Source organism: Sus scrofa, chromosome 6, assembly GCF_054392235.1.
Source record: "Sus scrofa isolate SSC_HxYL_T2T_F1_AM1 chromosome 6, Sscrofa_HxYL_maternal_Yorkshire_Landrace_v2.0, whole genome shotgun sequence".
Taxonomy (NCBI): Eukaryota; Metazoa; Chordata; class Mammalia; order Artiodactyla; family Suidae; genus Sus; species Sus scrofa.
Window position 1 is genome coordinate 169,112,044 of NC_139388.1, and position 22,236 is coordinate 169,134,279.

Genomic DNA, 22,236 nt, shown 5'->3' on the forward strand with positions numbered 1-22,236 from the left:
GAAGAGAGAGAAGGAATGGAAGGGAGGAAAGACAGAGGAGATGAGGAGGGGAGGACCCCAGCAGGCTGAGCGTGTCCCAGTGCCCCTGCCACCTCCCACTCTGGGGCCCTGAGGCCCCACACCCTGCCCAGAGCCTGAGGCTCCCGATGCAGCTGAGTTAGGAGAAAGGGCTCGTCTCCAAAGGCTCAGAGGGGAGAAGCTCACACCTGTCACCCCTCACCTGTCACCTGTCAGGAAGGAGCCTACCCCTCCCTGCTACTCCGCGGTGGCTTCCTCATACCACCTTCTTCAGAGTGGGGCCCAGCCAGAGCCCCTCTGCTCCTGAGCAGGAAAGCCTTACAGGCTTGGGGGCACATGGCTGCTCAGCGTCCCAGGGCTTCATTCCCAGTGAGATTGGACAAGAACCCAGCCAGACCGTGTGACCAGTCCCATCAGCCCTTCCTCCCGCATAGAGCTAGCAGGCTCCTCAGTGGCACAAGTGGGCAGCTGTCACAAGGCAGCAACCAGGTGGCCACAAGTCTTGGCCAGTGTGAGACGATGTCAGACCCTAGGCAGAGACCAGCCAGTGGGCCGCCCAGCACGGACAGCCCCTGTAGCCCTGGCTTGTCTGCTGGGCCACCCTGAGGGAGGAGGGGCCTCTTCCACCCGGTCACTCTTGGAGACTGGGTTTGGTCCATTCTCCCCCAACCCTGGGCCCTGACCAGCCCCAGGCCCCTTGCACTCCATCCCCAGCCTCTCTGCAAGCACCCCTGCACTCTTACTGGTTCTGCACAAGGGTCGTCCTCTGATCCCCACCCTGTCCTTCCCAGCCCAGGGCCCTCAGTGCCACAGGAGACCTCCCTTTGTCCTCTCCGGTGGGGTGATGCCACCATATGCCTGCTGAAGGGACATCACCCCAGCTGGGACCTGCAGCTGGGACCTTCAGCCCAGTCCCCTGGTTCCTAGCTCACTGGGCTAGTTCATTCTGCACCAAGAAGGGCTCAGGTGGATGTTCAGTGCTGGAACAGGGTGGGACACGAGGGATTCCGGAGAGCATCCTGGGCAGGAAGCTGGGCAAGTTCTCTGGTGTGAGGTGATGGAGAAGGACTGGCCCTGGTCCCACTCAGAGTAGGGAACGCTGAAGACTCGCTCTCTTTACTCTCCTAGTGCTGAACCATTTTAATGTACCAGTAACGGAAAATCTATTTGCTTGGCCTCTGGGAGTGGGGTTGAGGTCAGAGACCTGAGAGTGACTAGGTAAGGGGGAAAGGTTGGCTGGGAAGGTCGGTGTGCAGGTGGTTACTCGGCCTTGACTTCTGTCTGTGGGCTCCTAGGTTGTTTATGAATAACTTGCACCAAGGTCAGGCAAAGGGGGAGGGTGTGGGGTTAAGCCGAGTTAAGCTTTGTGGGGGAGCAGGTCAGCAGGAAATTCGAGGCTCCTGAGAGAGTTGTTTTCAAGTAAATCTTCATGAAGGTTTTGTTTTTTGTTCTGAATTATGGGCCTTGGATTTGATCTTGGGGGAGGAGTGTCATGAAGTAGGGATGGGAGAGCCTGAAGATGAAGGTTTCCCCATCACTTGCCCTTCCCCACGAATTTTTTAAGAGCCCATCCTTCTAGCAACACTCTCTACCTCTTGAATGCCTATTCACACTTCAAAGAGAATTCTTCCTCTTTTCTTTCTTTTTTTTTTTTTTTTGAGTTTTTTCCATATCTAGTGGGCCCAGTCACTATTCATTATTCAAGCACAAGCCTTAACACTTGTATGGTACTATTGGTGTTTTCTGCCTTGACCTGTAGACCAGGAGCTCAAGAAATGTTTCCTCAGTGAATGAACAAATGAATAAATGAGTAGTCACAGGAGGTACACAGGAAATGAATTAGCATCCCATCTTTCAAAGGAGCAACGGAGGCTCAGAGAGTACATGTTGTTAGCTGCATGTGTGGTGAGGCTGCCCTGGGGCTGGGGCTCCTGATTCCAAGCCCAGAGCTCCGTCCACTGGCACAGTCTCCCAGGACACAACCACACAGTGGACTGGGACAAGCCGTGGGGGGACCCGGAGGAGGCAGCTGAGGCTGGCAGTCTGAGGTCCAACAGAGAAGGGCTGCGAGCTCAAGGATTTCAGCTGGGACTCTCAAAGGCCGTGTTCCTCTGGCTACATCACCTCTCCTCTCTGAAATGGGTTTTGACCTCTGAAAGGGGGATAAAAATAGAAGTAACCGCACCTACTGCACGTAGGGCAAATAAGCCAGTGAATGTGTGGGAGTCAAGCAAAGTTCATGTCTGCTTTGCTCGCAGCTGTGTCCCAGCACCTAGCCGACTGCCTGGCAGGTTGCAGATGCTCATGAACTCTTTGGCGAGTGATGTGGAGAAGGAAAAGTGGGTTTTGCACGGCTTTTGTCCCTCTCGCGGACAAAGCTTTGCGCACATATTTTCTCCATAGGTAATCAGAACGGGAGGCCCAGCTCTGACCTCTACCCTCCTCACCACCCTCCCCCAGGTGGGCGGGGCCATCCTCCCTGACTAGGCTGGATGCTCAGGGGAGGTCAGCCCCAGTCAGGGACAGTCAGCCATCCAGAAGCCCGTGCACCATGACGGTCCCTGCCCTGGCCAGTGTCTCTGGGCTCCTGCAGGTGGCCTCCCTGCTCGGGCTGCTGCTGCTTCTCCTCAAGGCAGCACAGCTCTACCTGCGCAGACAGTGGCTGCTCAAAGCCCTCCAGCAGTTCCCGTCCCCTCCTTCCCACTGGCTCTATGGACACAGCAGGGAGGTAGGTAAGAGGGGACCCGGGAGTGGGAGGGCAGGGAGGGCCGGGCACTCTCGGAGCATGGTCACGGCCAGCAAGTCCAAGGGACAGAGTTTCGTGTTTGTTAGCAGGTGGCCCCATGTAAGAAGCCAGCTCACCTCTCAGGTCGTGGCTCCTCATCCCAGTCCGGGCAGCTCCCTCGCTCACAGGACCCTGGGCTGGTGTCCTCGGCTCTGTCACACACTCCTTCCTTCGGTGCATCTGCAGGCTGTCCCGGCAGCCCTGCCCTTTGAGGACAATGGCTCTTCCTTCCCGAGTCTCTCCATCTTCAGGCTCAGCAGCTTCAGCTCTTCTCACAGAACAGTCTTCTAGAGGCTTCCCTGCCCCAGGGGTACCATGCCGTACTCTCTGCCTTGAGCTTGCCTGGGAGCCCAGACCTTTGTCTGAAGGATCCCGCCCTCTGCCTCATTGTCCCTGGAGACAACAGACAGCAATCTGAAAACTTGTCAGCTCTCAGGGACCAGGCTCAGCTGTTTGTTGGAGGTGCAATAAGCTGTAGGGACAAGGAGGCTTAGCTTCCTAAGACTCAGAGATGTTCCACACAGCAGTTTCAGAACTTCAAGTCTCATAAGTTGCTGGCACACGTGAGCCAGGATTCCAAGATGGCGTCAGGGAGGGACAAATAACATCTGAGTTGCATAATCGCCCACCTGGGCTCCGCCTTCCCTGGACTCCGAGCTCTTGCCGCAAAGCAAGTAATACCTCAGCCCCTGGACCCAGCACAGAGCCTGGCCCAGAGGGCCGTCAGGCCACTGTGTGCAGTGACAGAAAGGAGGGAAAGGAGGAGCTTGCAGGCTGAGGAAGGGCAGCTCCCACCCACCCAGCTCGGGCAGCACTGGCCTGGTCGAGAAAGGGGCCACACGGAGAGAGGCTCACCGAGGGTTGGTGGATTAAACAAATGGTAGGGGGAGATCAGGGACTGCAGGGAGCAGAGGCCCCTCTTTCCAGGCAGCCTGATGACAGCAGAGTGGAGCCATGACGGGAACTGGAAGCTGCCAAGCCCAGAGGCACTGGCCCGGTCCCTCCCTCCTTCCCCTCCCTAACCTCCTCCACCCCAAGATGCTCAGGGGCCTCCCCACCTGCCTGTGCATTCCAGCCTCTGGAACTCTGCTCCGTGAGCCCCTGTGGCCTTGTCTGGTTTCCATCACCCCTGCATGATCCTCTACTCTCACGGCCTCTTGATCCTTCTGTCTCCTCCACGAGACTGGGGGATGCAGACGGACAAGGATCTAGAGCCACAGCCTAAATCAGTGCCACAAACCAGGGCCTGGCACGGAGTCAACCCTCAATAAATATGTGCTCGACGAAGGGACCTGGCCCCCAGGAGGGCAGGTTGCCCCAGAGCTGGGAAGTCCTGACTGTCAGAGGATGCAGGCGGAGCGTGGGCCCTCCAGTGGGCAGGGAGTGGCTGTGGGGTACATAGAAGCCCGTGAAATGGAAGCTGTCTGGGCCCCCGTGGGGTCGAGAATGCCAAGGGCAAGAGACAAAGCTGAGTCTCAGAAGTGGAAGAGAGGCAGTTGCTCTGTGGCAAAGAGGCTGGGGACACCACGCAGCAGAAACAACATGGGCAGAGGCGCCGAAGTGAGAGCAGACTGAGCCACCACGGAGCAAGGGCAGCGGCATCTCTGGGAACCCAGTGGCGGGGCCTGTGCAATGGCCAGGGTGTCAGGAGGCAAGGCTAGAGAAGGGAGAGGCAGAAAGCAAAGGCCTTTGTGAACCACACGGAGGTGTTTCAAAAGATTCCTGAAGGCAGGGGCAATTGCACAAAAGCTGCTGGCTGTTGGTAAGTGAAAATAAGATGAAAAGCAACATATCAAGATTTCCAGTGGCGACTCGGCAGGTTAAATCCTGACACAGTATCTGTGAGTGTGAGGCTTCTATCCCTGGCCTTGCTCACTGGGTTAAGGATCTAGTACTGCTGCAACTGTGTCACAGGTCTGCAACTACAGTTCCAGTTCAACCCCTAGCCTGGCACCTTCCATAGGCTGCAGGTGCAGGCGAATAGCAAAAAAGAAATCCATACATCAAAATCTTAAATCAACACCCTTCTCATATGTATACATACAGATTCTGTCCTACAACTGCCTAAACGCTTATAAAGTAAAATAACTTTATACACACACGTGACTACTGGGATTTTTTTTTTCACTTAGCCATATACATCCTAAACATAATTTATTATAAACAAACATTTATGGTAGGAGGGATCAAGACGGCAGAGGAGTAAGATGTCGTGCTCACCTTCCCCCACAAACACAACCAAAAACACATCTACACGTGCCATCATTCACACGGAACATCTACTGAACGCTGGCAGAAGAACGTAAACCTCCCAAACGGGCACAGAACCCTCCACATATTGTGTAAAAGAAAAGAAAAGAGAGCGAGAGGGAGAGCGAGAGAAGGAATCACGAGGATGAGAGGAATCACAATCCTGAGAGGGAGCTGTTAAAGGGAAAATGAACCCACGTCATGGGAAGACACCTTTCCAACGGGGAGATAAGCCGAGATGGAGGGACCTCAGAGTCGCCTAGAAAAGCTCAGCAGGTGGACTGAGGAGGGCAAAGCAGAGTGAGGGCTGCATAGACCATCTGTGCCACCGCCCCAGATGGCACAGCCTGAGACACTCGGGCGGGGGCTGGGTGCTGAGACTCAGTCTCTGAAAGTCAGTTCCCGGGAGAGGACCAGGGTTGGCTGTGTGGAGACAGCCTGAGGGGTCAGGGAGCACTGTGCCACGGGCTGGGGAGTGGATGCCACAGCCGAGGGAACCCGGGAGGAGATCTGGACCTGCAGGAGAAGCGAGGCGCCATTGCTGGGGAGGGTGAGAGGAGGAGGGGTGGACCGCCATAGGGATGTCTTTCCCTGCTCACACGCAGACTCTCAGAGGGTGGTGCGCCACTGGCTCAGGCTACGAGAGTTGGTTCTTTGAAAAGGTAAATGAAATTGACAAACCTCTGGCCAGACCCACTAAGAAGAGGAGAGAAAAAAAAATAAGCAATAAGAAAGAGAAATCTCAATGCATATTGCAGAAATGCAAAAAACCATAAGAGAATACTATGAACAATTATATGACAACTAATTTGACAACCTAGAAGAAATGGACAACTTTCAAGAAACTTACAGCCCACCAAAAGCAAATCAAGAAGAAAGAGATCAACTGAACAGACTGTTCACTAGAAATGAAGTTGAATGTGTACCACAAACACTCCCTACAAACAAATGTCCAGGGCCAGATGGCTTCACAGGTGAATTCTACCAACCATAAAAACCAGAGCTTATACCCTTCCTCCTTAAACTTTTCCAAAATGTTGAAGAAGGAACACTCCAAAGACATTCTATGAAGCCACCATCACCCTAACACGAAAACCAGACAAAGATACTACCAAAAAGGAAAATTATAGGCCAATGTCTTTGAGAAATATATACACAAACATTCTCAACAAAATTTGAGCCAACTGAATCCAACAGCATATAGCAAAGATCATACACAACAGCCAAGTGGGATTCATCCCAGGTTCAACATACGCAAATCAGTCAATGTCAAACACCACACTAACAAAAGTCAAAAAACATGATCATCTCAATAGATGAAGAAAAAGCATTTGACCAGTCATGATAAAAACTTACAAGAGTGGGTATAGAGGTGACATACTTTAACCCATTAAAGGCCATTTATGACAAACTCACAGCAAATACTCAGTGAAGAAAAGGTGAGGAGATCCTTTCGTGGTGCCACAAAAACGAATCCGACTATGAACCATGAGGTTGCAGGTTCAATCCCTGGCCTCGTTCGGTGGATTAAGGATCCGGTGTTGCCGTGAGCTGTGGTGTAGGTCGCAGACACGGCTTGGATCTGGCATTGCTGTGGCTGTGGTGTAGGCTGGCAGCTACGGCTCCAATCAGACTCCTAGCCTGGGAACATACATATGCCCCAGGTGTGGCCCTAAAAGGACAAAAGACAAAAAAGAAAAAAGAAAAAGAAAAGCTGAAAGTCTTCCACATTTCCACTAAAATCTGGAACAAGAAAAGGATGTCCACTCTAACCTCTTTTATTCAATATAGTACTGGAAGTCCTAGCCAAAGCAATCAAACAAACAAAAGAAATAAAAGTTATCCAAGTTGGAAGAGAAGAGGTTAAACTGTTGCTGTATGCAGGTGACATGATATTATGTATAGGAAACTCCACACAAAAACTACTCAAACTGGTCAACAAATTCAGCAAAGTAGCAGGATACAAGATTAACACTCAGAAATCAGTTGCATTTCTGTATACTAACAATGAAATATTAGAAAAGGAATACAAAAATACCTTTTAAAATCTCACTCCCACAAATTAAATACCTAGGAATATACCTGACCAAGGAGGTGAAAGACTTATATGCTGAGCACTATAAAATATTAATCAAGGAAATTAAAGAGGAGTCAAAGACGTGGAAAGATATTCCATGCTCCTGGGTTCGAAGAATTAATGTCTTTAAAAAGGTCATACTACCCAAAGCAATCTACAGGTTCAAAGCTATCCCTATGAAATTACCCATGACATTTTTCACAGAACAACAACAAACAATCCAAAAATTTATATGGTACCATAAAAGACCTAGAATTGCCAAAGCAATCCTTAGGAACAAAAACCAAGCAGGAGGCATAACTCTCCCAGACATCAGGCAATATCACAAAGCTACAGTAATCAAGACAATGTGGCACTGGTACCAAAACAGACGTACAGACCAATGGAACAGAATAGAGAATGCAAAAATAAACTCAGACTCCTATGGTCAATTGATCTTCGACAAAGGAGGTAAGACTATAATTGGTAAAAAAAGAGTTCCCGTCCTGGCTCAATAGAAATGACTCTGACTAGCATCCATTAGGATGCAGGTTCAATCCTCAGGCTCGCTCAATGGGTTAAGGATCCGGCATTGCCTTGAACTTCGGTGTAGATCATAGACGTGGCTTGGATCCCGGGTTGCTGTGGCTGTGGCGTATGCCCGCAGCTGCAGCTCCAATTCGACCCCAGCCTGGGAACTTCCATATGCTGTGGAAAGGGGCCTAAAAAGACAAAAAAAAATTTTAAATAAAATGGGAAGAAACAGTCTTTTGAGCAAGTGGTACTGGGAAAAATAGACAGCCCCTTTAAATAAATGAAACTGGAACATAATTTCACATCACGCACAAAAATAAACTCAAAGTGGCTTAAAGACTTAAACATAAGACAAGACACCGTCAAGCTCCTAGAAGAGAAGGTAGGCAAAACATTCTCTGACAACAACCATACAAATGTTTTCTTAGGTCAGACTCCCAAGGTAACAGACATAAAAGCAAAAATAAACCATAGGGACCTAATCAAACTTACAAGCTTTTCAACAGCAGAGGAAAACATATTTTAAAAGGGGGGGGGGGAGGCACCAAGGAATGGGAGAAAATAGTTTCAAAGGATACAACTGACGAGGGATTAATCTCTAAAATAGACAATCAACTTAGACAACTCAACCATAACAAAAAAACCAACAACCCAACTGAAAAATGGGCAAATGACCTGAGCAGGCATTTCTCCAAAGAAGATATACAGACGGCCAACAAGCACGTGAAAAAATGTTCAGCATCACTCATTACTAGAGAAATGCAAATCAAAACGACTCTGAGGTAGCACCTCACACCAGTCAGAGTGGCCATCATTAACAAGACAACAAACAACAAACGCTGGGGAGGGCGTGGAGAAAAGGGTCCCCACTACACTGCTGGTGGGAGTGTAAACTGGGACAACCACGATGGAAGAGGGCATGGAGGTTCCTCAGAAAACCCAGTATAGAACTACCGTGTGACCCAGCAGTTCCACGCTTGGGCACATTTCCAGACAAAAGTTCCCTTGAAAAAGACACGTGCACCTGTAGGGTCACTGCAGCGCTATTCACAATAGCCAAGACATGGAAACAACCTCCATGGCCCTTGGCTGATGAATGGATTAAGAAGATGTGGTGCAATGTGCTTGGGCTGTGGGATGGAACTCCTGTGAAATTGGATTGTTATGACCATTATACAACTACAGATGTGATACATTCATTTGAGTAGTTAAAAAAAATTCTGTACAAAAAAGGAAAAAAAAGATGTGGTGCATATACACAATGGAATACTACTCAGTCATAAAAAGGAACAAAATAATGCCATTTGCACTATATGAATGTACCCAGAGACTCTCACACTAAGTGAAGTAAGTCAGAAAGAAAAAGACAAATACCATATGAGGTCACTTATATCTGGAATCTAAAATACTGCACAAACGAATCTTGCCACAGAGAAGAAACTCGTGCACTTGGAGAACAAAGCAGTGCTTGCCAAGGTTGAGGAGGTGGGGGTCAGAAGGAATGGGGTCTGGGGTTAATAGATGCAAAACCATTGCCATTGCAGTGGACTAGCGATGAGATCCTGCTGGATAGCACAGGGAACTAAATCCAGTCACTTGTGATGAAACACGACGGAGGATAGTCTGAGAAAAAGAATGTATATGTAAGTGTGACTGGGCCTATTTGATGTGCATTAGAAATTAACGGAACACTAAACACACTCTAATGAAAAGAACCAAAAAAAAAAAAGTGAATGATTATCTTGAAAAAAAATTTATATGTGTACTAGGATAATATTGAAAACATATTACAACGAGTATGGTAAAATACAACTAGTATATAAATTTCATTTTAAAAATGATCCATTTTATTCCCTAAAAGAGCAAACTGTATGAAAAAGGCTTACAGAGTAATACAAGGTTGTCATCAATAGTCTATGCAAATGCCGGACAAATGACTTCCAAAGGTTTCCAGCACCAGGGAGTCGGTCCCTGATGTAAGTTTCTATAGGCAGTACATGGTGATGGCCCATACAAGGCTCTTCATGACAATGGGACAGAATCTGGACCTAGGACAAGGCTGGACAGCCAGCCAGGTCTGGATCAGAGCCCAGGTCATAAGAAACAGTTCTGAAGGCTTAGTCCTGCTGACAGATCCACACCTATCTCCCTGTAGCCCTCCTGCCCTCCTCCCTAGCCCTGGAGCCAGAAGAAGGGGTTTTTTGACTTATCTCTCTCCCGCTGACAGTTTCAAGAGGAAAGCGAGCTGCAACCCCTCCTGAAAAGGGTAGAGAAATACCCAAGTGCCTGTGCTCGCTGGCTGTGGGGAACAAGAGCCATGGTACTGGTCTATGACCCTGACTACATGAAGGTGGTCCTGGCGAGATCAGGTGAGAGGGAAACCCCCATCCACATGGGAGAAAACCCTCCCTCCTGGGTGCATGGCCCTGGGTCTGTGAAATTCCAGGAGAGACTGACACTTCAGCCATCAATGCCTCAACTCTTCCAAACATTCTCCCAGCCCACAAGGCAGGCCAACGCCAACAGAATTTGCTCAGAGTGAAAGCTTAACCAGCTGGCTGGAGCTGATTTCTGTCTTCTGTCTTTCCTTCCTTCTTTCTTTCTTTCTTCCAACCAAACTGAGATGACGCCAGATCTGAAGGACAATCCCCATCCACACTGATTTCCACTGGGCACGTCTCCCTCTTGCCTCTCCTGGGTCATGGGGTGGCTACAACACTGCTAATTATAGGGAAACCATGGCATTCCGTCTTAGGCTATGACACTGAGGACAGAGGTTATGCTTCCTGCCAATTCACCATGTCAGTCCTGTGGGTGTTCTTCTGCTGGGACACTGAGTCTGCCTTCCTGAGCCCACGGGGACCAGCAAGACAGAGAGAGTCTGGACTGGGGGCGGGGGAGGCAAGTGGGAGGTGGCTTGAGACAGACTGCCAGCTGCCATTCATCAGGAAGGGCTGGCAGGCCCTGGTCTGGACCACAGCTGCCTTAGGGCTGCCTGCCATGTTTCGTCCCCTCCATTTTCCTTCCTTACCTTTCAGAGCCCAAGGCTCCTGTTCTCTACAGATTGCTGATCCCCTGGATTGGTAAGTACATCTAAATATACATGTAGTCCCCGCACCAGTTAGGTTTGCCAAGGGCTGCCTCATTGGATCGTGGAGAAAAACAGGTGCCTGGCACCGAGTTACCACCCTCATCTCTGAATAAAGTCTCGTCTCTGATACAAACCCCACCCTTCCAAATGGTGCTGAGAGTCCTCCTGAAGCTCACCCTCTTCAGCATCATTTCTGAGGCCTCTCCAAAGTTCTCAGCATGACTTTTATTTAGGTCATTTTATCACCTGCACTCGTATATCTTCAGAACCTTTATCTCGGAGCTGCCCTAATCTCTGGCCTGATGACCAGGCTTGGGGGCCATTCACGTTCCTGAAGTGAAGTATATTGGCCTTTCCTGCCTTTGCCATGATGCGCCTTCTCCGAAAACCCTTGCTTCTTCCCGAGTTGTCCCTGGTCACCCATCTGATCACGTCTCCCAGACCAACACACACCCCCATCTGTCACCCAGGCTGTGGTTTGCTCCTGTTGAATGGGCAGATGTGGTTCCAGCGTCGGCGGATGCTGACCCCAGCTTTCCACTATGACATCCTGAAGCCCTACGTAGGTCTCATGGCCAAGTCTGTCCAAGTGATGCTGGTGAGTCCATCCCTGTCTCACCTGAACACACTCACCCCCGGCACAACTCACAGAGTCCACCCTCAGACATTTGTGTCCCTCAGGCAGCCATCAGGCAGGCCTCCAGAATGAGGTGCTAAGAACATGCTATGAAATGGGGCTCCCCCAAACGGGATGGGACAGAAAAGCACCCAGGCACCAGCTTGGATCCACAATTTGCTCCTTGCCCTGGGAGCAATGGTCGTGGTGAATTCAGGGTCGACTCCCTGACAATCACGACCTCTTCCACAAAGTGGACTAGAGCAAGGGTCTTTCTTCAGGATCACAGGGTAAGCTGCAATGGCCGGCCTGGGGAAGGCAGCTCAGGGGCAGCGAGGAGATGCCAGGATGCTGCCCAGGAGGACTCTGGCCTCAGTGCCAGGGTTTCGGAATGGAAGTGAGTCACCCGTGGGAGGAAATGTAGCCAGGTCCACACTCACGGAGCTGGACCACGATAAACACCACCTCCGATCTAGACGGTGGACCACCAGGCCTCAGCTAGCACTGGATGAGTGAAAGGAAGAGAAGGACCTTGTGTCCATTCCTAGGGGCCCCAGTATAGACCCTTAGGCGTTTTCTTGCCTTGACAAATTTACTAGCTGATGTTGGAAGACTTATGGCCAGTTCCAACCTCAGGACACACAAGATCCCCCCTCGTCCTGTCAGAAACTCTGCTTTCAGATCTGCCAAAAGGAGGTTATCATCATGGACTGATCCTAAAACTTGGAACTCATTAGGAATATATAGAAGAGAACAGAATTAGTTAATTACACACACACACACACACACACACAAACCGTATAATTATGTAATAGGGCTGAAACAGCCATCAGATTACTCACGTGCTTTACAGTCTCAAGGTGAGAAACACACACCATTAGAAAGTTGAGACATCTCATCAGAAGATGTGGAGAGGCAGAGAGAGAGCCTGGCCTTGCCAGCACCAGAGCAGAGCAGGGTCACTGTCCCCCTCCCACCACAGGACAAGTGGGAGCAGCTCGTCGCCCAGGACCCACGTCTGGAGATCGTGGGACCCGTCTCCTTGATGACCCTGGACACCATCATGAAGTGCGCCTTCAGCCACCAGGGCAGCGCCCAGACAGACGGGTCAGTGACACACCTGCAGTGGCAGCTGCTTGTTCTCACCAGCTGGGAAGGACCACCCTGGCAGGCACTTGGGACAGCGGGATGCTTTTCAGCACAAAAGGCATCATTCGGCAGGGAGCCCCCCACCACGGGCAAATTCCAGCCCAGACCAAACCCAGACTCAGTCACACATCCTGATCCCCGACACAGGGAGACGCCTGGCCACTCAGGCCACTGGTGAAGGGCAGAGGGTCTGGAGGGCTGTGCGGCAAAAGGACAACGGCCTCAGTGCTGCCTGTCCCCACTGACTGACACCTCCCCCTAGAGCCCTACTCCTTCTCCAGTTCAGGTCTCCCACCAGTAAAGTCTCCTCTCATCCTCTCCCTTTCAGGGATTCCCAGTCCTACATCCAGGCCATTTGGGATCTCAAAAATCTCATTTTTTCCCGCTTGAGGAGTGCCTTTCTCCAGAATGACATCATCTACAGGCTGAGCCCTGAAGGCCGCCAGTGCCAGCGAGCCTGCCAGAAGGTCCATCAACACACAGGTTCCGCTTCTAGTTCTGAGTTACTCCCCTCCTTCATCGGGCACATCTGAAAGGGGCTGGCCTTGACCCTGAGGTAGAGCCAGCCTCCTGTGTCCCTTTCAGCAGCTGAGACATTCTCACACCTGGTACCTTCTAGGGCAGGGACTGAGAATCCAGATGTCAGGGTGTCCAGAGGTTTCATGCGTCACCACATTGGTGATGTCTGATTGGCACGCCCTCCCAGCAGCCTCCAGGGGCTGTGCTACGGGGGGAGTCCCAGCCTGTGTCACACGAGGCTGGTAGTCTCAGCCCTAATATGCACCCCATGCCCTACCTCATCCTGATCCACCTGCCACCCAGATTGGGCCATGAGGGGCAGTGGGGTTACTGTGGATGCTGTATCTGAGCTCCCAGAGCTCCCACCTAAGCCTGGGAACCACTGTTCCAAACAGACCGAGTGATCCAGCTGAGGAAGACTCACCTTCAGAAGGAGGGAGAGATGGAAAATGTGAAGAAGAAGAGGCACTTGGATTTCCTGGACATTCTCCTCTTTGCCAGGGTGAGTGGGGGGTATGAGGTCTGAGGCTTTGCCCAGAAGCACAGAGGAAGGGGCAAAGGTGCACTCTCCCCCTGCCTCCTCAGATGGAGAATGGGAACAGCTTGTCTGACACCGACGTCCGTGCCGAAGTGGACACGTTCATGGCTGCAGGTCACGACTCCACAGCCAGTGGCATCTCCTGGGTCCTCTATGCTCTGGCCTCCAACCCTGAGCATCAGCAGAGATGTCGGGAGGAGATCCAAGGCCTCCTGGGGGACGGCACCTCCATCACCTGGTGAGTGTCCCAGAGACGGAGAGCCCCGCACGGACCGCCCACCCCCCACCCCCAGCGAGTGGAGACTCCCCCGTTCCCCAACTCTGCCCAGCCTCAGGATGGCCTTTGTTCAGGGACCACCTGGACCAGATGCCCTACACCACCATGTGCATCAAGGAGGCCCTGAGACTCTATCCGCCAGTACCAAGCGTCGGCAGAGAGCTCAGCAAGCCCATCACCTTCCCTGATGGACGCTCCTTACCTGCAGGTATGAGCGTCACCACACCCACTAACCTCAGCATCTCGCTGAAAACATGGGAGATCAGACATCCACATGAACTTGCCCACCAGCCACACTTGCAGACCCATTCCTGCCTCAAGTTAATTAATATTTATTCTCTATTTAGGATGAGGTGGTGAAATGCTAGACACAGAACATGAACCCAGCAAAAGTTCAATACAAAAATGTTAGTCCTAGAATGTAGTCTTGTCATCGAGCCCTCAAATTCTATATCCTTACGACCTGAACACTTGAATGAAAAAGAGACAGAAGCAGGGGAAAGTGTGCTTCTTTTCATATGGGGTCTAAGTAATGAGAAAGCTCACTCCTCAGTCCCAGGTCAGGTGGTCAGTCTCTGAGGAGCCCTCAGGGGAATGCAGACAGCAGCTGAGGACCAGGTATGGGAGCCCACCCATTGGGACTGTGCCCCACCCCTGCCACCTCCTGGCTGTGGGATCCTAGACCAGCTGCATGGAATCGCTGAATCCACATTTAGACACGTGGATCCTTGAGGGCTGCTGTGAGGCTTCAACAAGTTAATGCATATCCCCCGGGGGCCCTAGGGGGGCACTTCACAAATGTGAGTTCGCACCCGAGTCACTCCTAAAAGGAAGCCTCCAGGTCTTTGGACTCTCAGGGCTGGGTCACGGTTCCGGGCTCCTGGTCTTTGATCCCCTGCTCTGTCACCTCCAGCCCACCTCCCCTGCCTCAGCCTCATTCATTCAGAGTGATGGGGAGTGGCTCTCATGGCGGCTGCCAAGTCTTCTGTGCAGGCACAGAACCCCTGCTGCCACGGGAACCATCAGTCTTCTCACCCCCTGCCCTCCCCACAGGAATCATCCTCTCGCTCTCCATTTACGGCCTTCACCACAACCCGCAGGTGTGGCCGAACCCAGAGGTATGAGGAGGGTCCCCGGGAGGAGGGATGGGATGCTGTCCCCAGAGCAACACCTCCTCCCGCTCCTTCCTTCTCTGGGATTCTTGCCCCCTGTGGCTGAGAGGAGTTTGACGCCACTTTCCTGGCCCCTGTGCTCTCTCTGCAGGAGTTTGACCCATCCCGGTTTGCACCGGGTTCTGCTCGACACAGCCATGCCTTCATGCCCTTCTCAGGAGGATCCAGGTGAGCCCCTCTGGACTTGGGTCAGCAGTGTGTCTCTGGGTGTGACCCCACGTCTGTCCCCACCTGTGTCCATATGTGCTACGTGCCGTCATGCCCTTTATGTTGGTGTGTTGAGAAGGAGGCTGTGTCCATGTACAAAAAGGCCTTCAGAGCACGCCCCCCAGTTCCTGACCTCCGGACTCTCCCAGCGGCCGGACACATCTCCGTGTCAGTGGCCTTTCCAAAGTGTTCTGGGGGTTTCCTCGCTTTAGGCGTGTGCCTTTTCAGCCGTAGAATTTTTCATGAAATATGAAGGTCAGTTGTTTCTTTTACACAAATCTCAGTTACCTTAAAGGTGATTTTCTCTCTTCGCCTGTTATTGACCCAGCCCACCGCCCCTTCTGCTCCATTCCCCAATCTGACGCTCAGGGTCTCACTGCGATATAAATGGGTTTGGGTTTCCAGCTGCCTTCCCTGTCCTGATTGTTCAAGCCAAATACGTGAACGGTGACTCTTGCCCCTTGAAGCCAGTTTCCAGCCCACTGCAGGGTTCTCTATTTTGCGCTCTCTCCCAACAAAATTTTGACAGCGCATTAATATTCACATAGCCCTGGCACCTTTTCCAGTCAGCAGATTTCTTTGTATCTAGCGGGAGTTATATGCTACAATCCCAGAATCGACATAGCCTAACGCTGGCAAAAAAAAAAAAAAAAAAAAAAAAAGCAGGAAACGGAGGGCAATCAAGTTCTTTTGAGAGAAAATATAAAATATTACATTCTCTTTGGATACGACAATTGCATTTGTAAGGTGCCTTATAAAGCACACTTGAAATAGCGCTTGAGCAGAGTGATAGGCTCCAAAGTGACTGCTGAGAAAATCTTCAAAGGCTGCAGAGCTTCCCAAGAAAGGGTAATTTCCAGAGCTTTGTCATTCGTCGAAACAGTTTTCTTCTGAGTCCTTAATTCTGTGAGTCGGTTTGAGAATCAGCCATCACAGTACAGATTTGAGGCAAACGTTCTTACAGAAATGGCTCTAGAATTGGGTTTCTGCCAGGGTCCAGCCTGTCTTAGTGGGCATTGGCTGCACATCCTGAATCTGCCACTAGAGGGCAGGAGGTAAATGGTCAAGCATTTTGAGGATTGCAAACCTGCAGCCCCTCCAAGAAGTCTACAAGGCAGTTCACACCCTAGGTCAGAATTAGCACTGTCTTTCATTTCGCTGTGGGATTATTTTCAACATCATTAGTTTTATTCAAGCATAAAACTATTTACTAAGCCTCTCTCCCCATGCCAAATCCTGTGCTTCAGAAACTTGAATACTTCTGACACACCCCAGCCTAAACCCAAATTTAGTCTTGAACCCACTTTTTTTTTAAATAGAATTCTTCACCTGGTATATGGACTTACTGAGGCTCAGGTTCTTTGTGTCTCAGAACAGAAGAAATTCATTCAAGAGACAAAAAGATAGGCAAGAAATAGATTTCTTAAGATAGGACGTTTTTGAGAGATACAAGCGGGCAGGCAAGAAGGATCAGCCCCGAGGATTGGGTGGGCTAGATTTTTAAAATCCAAGGCAAGTGGGGAGTGTGAAAAGACCGATCTCTCACCCATTCTTCCAGCAGACCACAGGCTTACATCACTAGCTCCTCCTCCTATCCTGTAGGAGAGTATTTGACCCTATGTCTTCAAACTAGGACTGTCATGGTGCTTATTCAAATCAGCAGAAGGGTGATAATATATGTTAAAATATGTTGAATCATCTCATATTTCCATATGATGAGGGTCTCCTACTTTTTTGGGTTTTTTTTCTTTTGTCTTTTTAGGGCCGCACCCCCAGCTTATGGAGGTTCCCAGTCTGGAAGTCGAATCGGAGCTAGAGCTGCCAGCTGACACCACAGCCACAGCAACACGGGATGCGAGCCACATCTGTGACCTACACCACAGTTCATGGCAATGCCAGATCCTTAACCCACTGAGCAAGGCCGGGGATCGAACCTGCAACCTCATGGTTCCGAGTCGGATTCATTTCCACTGCACCACAACTGGATTTCTAAGGATTTCCTACTTTGCTATGACATCTCTCCCTTAAATTCCTGGCCTTGACCCTAAAGCTCATTATCTAGATGAACATGAATTCAGACCTTTTACCTTTCAGCTTTCACTGGATGACCTGAGGCATAGCTCCTGCTTTTACTTATGGTTTTATAGTTAACCAAGCAGGCTTTATTCCGTGGCATTCTGATGGCTTTCTTGAGTGTTTGCCAACTTACAGTGGTCTCCCAAAGTTCCTTAGGTTTTGCTTTCCATCTATGGTCCCCTTCCGGGGCTTCTAATACTACCTGTGTAACTATACTGCTCTATCCGTATCACTTTGAAATGGAAACACAGAGACACTGTCCCTGCCTCCAAGAGTTGACAAGCAAGAAACACATGCCTCTACTCCAGACGGACATCATTCATTCATTCATTCATTCAGTCTTTCACAAACTCACTCACTCATTCATGATGCAGAGGGCTCACGGTCCCCGGCTGCTGACACCGTCCCGGGCACGGGACAGGATGTTCCTTGAATAGAAGGGTGAAGGGGCTTGAGATGTTCGGGGACCAAGAGATGCAGCCTGCAGAGGAGGTGAGGGTGGGCTGTCACTGGACTTAGCCTTGAGCATGTGGCTGGCAGAGGTGGAGGGAGGGCACTCTCTGCAACCGCAACGGGAGCTGAGAGAGGAAGCGGAGCCGGAAGGCGAGACGTGAGTGAGGAACCACCCAGGGAGGGCTTTGATGCCAACTGGGGCATCCGGGTGTGTCCTCCCCATGACAGAGGCCATGGCAGGGCCTGCATTGCCAAACCTTTGGCAAAGGGACAGGAGGCAGGGCCACAGAAGAGGCCAGGTGAGGAGACCCAGGTCCGGACAGGAGGGACACTTCTGCGGAAGAAGGGGAAGGCTCCCGAAGGGGGCTGACTGAGGGGGTGAGGGAGGCAGGAGGCTGGACTTGAAAAGGGAGGCAGATGGGCGAGCCTCTTGAGGGTGGCTAACCTGTAGCCCCTCCAGGGAGGCTCCAGGCCGCCTGCGTGGCCCCTCCAGGAACGGGCATTCTGACGTCCTTGCACAACTGTCGTGTCCTGTCTGGGGACCAGGGTCCCTGTGTGTCCTCATAGAGGATGCGGGCCTGAGAGTGTGGCCCACCCCACCCCCTACAGGGCCCTGGCCTGGCCTGAGACCGAAAAACTGTCTGTGCACCAGGGAACAGAGCACTAAGTCACCTTTAGTGACTCCCTTGACCCTGTGGCTGGAGCACTGACCTTCCACAAGGGATTTCCCGGGGCTGGGAGCAGAAGCAGGAGTGAGGAGCTGGTCCTGGAGAGGGGTGGGCTTCCTCAAAGGTCAGAGGACAGTGTGGACCAAGGCTGGGCAGCAAGACCAGTGTGACCTGCCAGGAAAGGGGGTCGGGTCGGGTCACACGGACAGCCCTGAGTGCCCCCTTTCTGGCCAGCGCTCAGGGGCCCGAGCCGGCCCTGCTCAGAACAGGCTTTGACAGCACTTCTCCTTCTGTTTTCTTCCCTGAACCAGGAACTGCATTGGGAAGCAGTTTGCCATGAACGAAATGAAGGTGGTTGTGGCCCTGACCCTGCTCCGCTTTGAGCTGGCACCAGATCCCTCCAGGATTCCCGTTCCTATTCAAGGAATTGTGTTGAAGTCCAAAAATGGGATCCACCTGAACCTCAGGAAGATCCCATAACCGCTGTGGGGACAAGGACAAGCTCTGAAGGCCTCCTGCTGGCCACCCTGTCTTGCTGTCCCTCTCCCCTGTCCCCTGCCTCTTTGCCCCCTTCTCTTGGACCACCTGCAAGGCGACTTCATGCCCTGCCTCCTGCCCATCGGACATTCTGCCCTTCTCCCTCTCACCTCTCTCCAGGCTCCCTGTCTGTGTATCTGTCCATCTGTCTCTGAACCACCCGGATCTCTGAGTGTCCACATCAAGAGCCACCACCTGCCGTCCTCCAGTCGGTCTGCCCTCTCCCTGTCCTTCTGCCTTTCTGCTTTTCTGTCTGTCCATGGATTCATTTCCTTTTGCTGCTCCAATAAGTTCCAACAAGCTTAGTGACTAAAACAACACAAAACCACCCTCTGATGGGTCTGGAATCAGACGTCTGAAATGGGTGTGGCTGGACCACAGCAACGATGTCGGCAGGACTCCTATGTAGGGATGGGAGAGAAACTCTCTCTCTCTCTCTCTCTGCCTTGTTGAGGCTTGAGAGCTGCAGTCCTTGCATTCCTTGGCGCCTGGAGGCTCCTCCACGTTCAAATCCAGTGCCATCTCTAAATGGCCCTCTAGGTCCATCTTCACATCACCTGCACTTTCGTAAGGGCATTGGTGGACTCACGGGCCCACTCAGAGAAAACACAGCTACTCTGAGGCTCCGAGAATCCCAGGTGGATGCCTTGGGCAGCCATTGCTCAGCCTGCCAAATCCTGGGTGGCTAGCATCACTCTGGGCCCCCATCTGTCCCGTGCCTTGGGGCTCTACATGTTTGTCCCTCACGTGGCCTCCCTTCTGTCCGACTCCCTGATAAAGTTCGCTGTGTCACCTGGAGTCTGTGTGTCTTCCTTTGAGAGGCGATGGCTGGATGGAAGAGAGAGAAGGAATGGAAGGGAGGAAAGACAGAGGAGATGAGGAGGGGAGGACCCCAGCAGGCTGAGCGTGTCCCAGTGCCCCTGCCACCTCCCACCCTGGGGTCCTGAGGCCCCACACCCTGCCCAGAGCCTGAGGCTCCCGATGCAGCTGAGTTAGGAGAAAGGGCTCGTCTCCAAAGGCTCAGAGGGGAGAAGCTCACACCTGTCACCCCTCACCTGTCACCTGTCAGGAAGGAGCCTACCCCTCCCTGCTACTCCGTGGTGGCTTCCTCATACCACCTTCTTCAGAGTGGGGCCCAGCCAGAGCCCCTCTGCTCCTGAGCAGGAAAGCCTTACAGGCCTGGGGGCACGTGGGGGCCCAGTGCTTCATTCCCAGTGAGATTGGACAAGAACCCAGCCTGACCGTGTCACCAGTCCCATCAGCCCTTCCTCCCGCATAGGGCCAGCAGGCTCCTCAGTGGCACAAGTGGGCAGCTGTCACAAGGCAGCAACCAGGTGGCCACAAGGCTTGACCCCAGGCAGGGACCAGATGGCAGCCCCTCCCCCACAGGACAGCCCCTACAGCCCTGGCTTGTCTGCTGGGCCACCCTGAGGGAGGAGGGGCCTCTTCTACCCGGTCTCTCCTGGAGACTGGGTTTGGTCCATTCTCCCCCATCCCTGGGCCCTGACCAGCCCCAGGCCCCTTGCACTCTCCCCCAGCGTCTCTGCAAGCACCCCTGCTCTCTTACTGGTTCTGCACAAGGGTCCACCTCTGATCCCCACCCTGTCCTTCCCAGCCCAGGGCCCTCGGTGCCACAGGAGACCTCCCTTTGTCCTCTCCGGTGGGGTGATGCCACCATATGCCTGCTGAAGGGACATCACCCCAGCTGGGACCTTCAGCCCAGTCCCCTGGTTCCTAGCTCACTGGGCTAGTTCATTCTGCACCAAGAAGGGCTCAGGTGGATGCTCAGTGCTGGCAGGGGGTGGGGCACAAGGGTTACCTGGGAGCATCCTGGGTAGGAAGCTGGGCAGGTCCCCTCTCCTCAGGTAGTATAGAGGTTCTCCAGCCCATCACTCTCAGAGCACAACACAATGGAAATTTTGTATTTTGGTTCCAGCCTTAGACCTGGGCTCTCACCACAGATTTTGCAGGGGATGCAAAGTGACTAAGAAGGTCCAGAGAGTGGGAAAGACCCTGTCTGTGTCTACACTCCTAGGTACACCCCCACCACCACTCGTTTGTAGACACACACCCTTGTGCAGCATCAGCTGTGTGTGCCTCTCACACACCACGTGTCATGCACACACAAGCCCTTATCCTAGGTCGCCGCAGGGTGTGTTTGGAGAGCTGGAAGGGTTAAGTGGAATCATCTTTAGTGCCTGCTGGTCCCCAGCTCCTCCCCTCTCACACGGAGCCCTCTGCCTTTCCCGCTGGCTCCGGAGCTCTCACCCACTCCTCCCTCAGAGAAAGAAGCAATTCTACTCATGGAGTCTTTATCCAGATTCCAGAGTCAGAAGCCTCAGCTCAAGCTCCGAGCATCTCGGCCCCAGGTTCCTTCCCTTAGTGTCGAAGAGCCTCTTCCAGTTCAGCCCCACAGGCCTCGTGACAACCCAGAGGTAAGGGAAGCAGACACGTCTTAGACTTTGGAGCCACCCATGGGCCAGAGATGGTTATGACTCTAGGCCCTGTTCCCTGGTGATGCCTTTTGAAACCATTTCTTCACTTGCACAGAGACAGGTCTGTCGAGGGCCAGGACGGAGGGGAAAGCGGGGGGCATGGGGGACACCCTGGCTGAGGCCTCTGCATCCCATCCTCATGTGGACAGGGAGATCTGGGTCTTGACAGGGCTTTGTAGGACTGAGCATATGACTGGTGGCCAACCTTCCAGGGCTGTGACCGTCTTCTGAGAGGGGAAGCATCAATAGCAGGAAGGATGTGTTTCCAGATGGTCTCTCCCCAGGGCAACATAAAGGCGACGCCAAGTCCCAGGACTAGAATTCCCCTCTTGCCCCTGCCCCCAGCATCCAAGCATCCAGGGCCCTCCCTTCCACACTTGCCTAGTTCCTGGTTTGGAGCCGACTAATGGCCTTCGACTTGAACCCTAGGGCTGTATGTACCCCTAGCCATCAGGCAGCTGCTGCGGGGACTGCCAAGGAAGGATCACTAATTCATCATGTGGCCCCAGCCTGACACCCTGTCTAAAAGTCCCTCTTTCCACCTTCATACCTCTTCCTGCCTCGAGGTCTGATTCAAACATCATCCTGTCCAAGCAACCCCCTTATAATGCTGCTCTGCCACCTTCCCCAGCCAAAGCTCACATGCCCAGAGCACCAGGTGACTGTGACGCAGATGCTGATGATGGCAGGAGTGCCAAAGAGACCCATGAAACCATATTCCACATCCCTTGACCTCAGCAGTGGTGACCAGGGAGTTGTCCTTAGAAACCCATTGTCTTGTGCATTTCTGATTTA

General features: G+C 52.2%; 1 protein-coding gene across 1 annotated transcript; it reads left to right on the forward strand.

Moving 5' to 3' along the window:
* The first annotated feature begins 2,532 nt into the window (after positions 1-2,532).
* Positions 2,533-19,736, forward strand: CYP4A21 (cytochrome P450 family 4 subfamily A member 21). Its single transcript, NM_214425.1, is given in 12 exon segments — positions 2,533-2,746; positions 9,871-10,012; positions 10,682-10,726; positions 11,205-11,332; positions 12,333-12,457; positions 12,828-12,982; positions 13,414-13,520; positions 13,604-13,794; positions 13,908-14,041; positions 14,887-14,951; positions 15,097-15,173; positions 18,721-19,736. Coding segments are annotated over 12 exon segments (1,515 nt in total). The 5' UTR covers positions 2,533-2,569; the 3' UTR covers positions 18,890-19,736.
* The last annotated feature ends 2,500 nt before the right edge of the window (positions 19,737-22,236 follow it).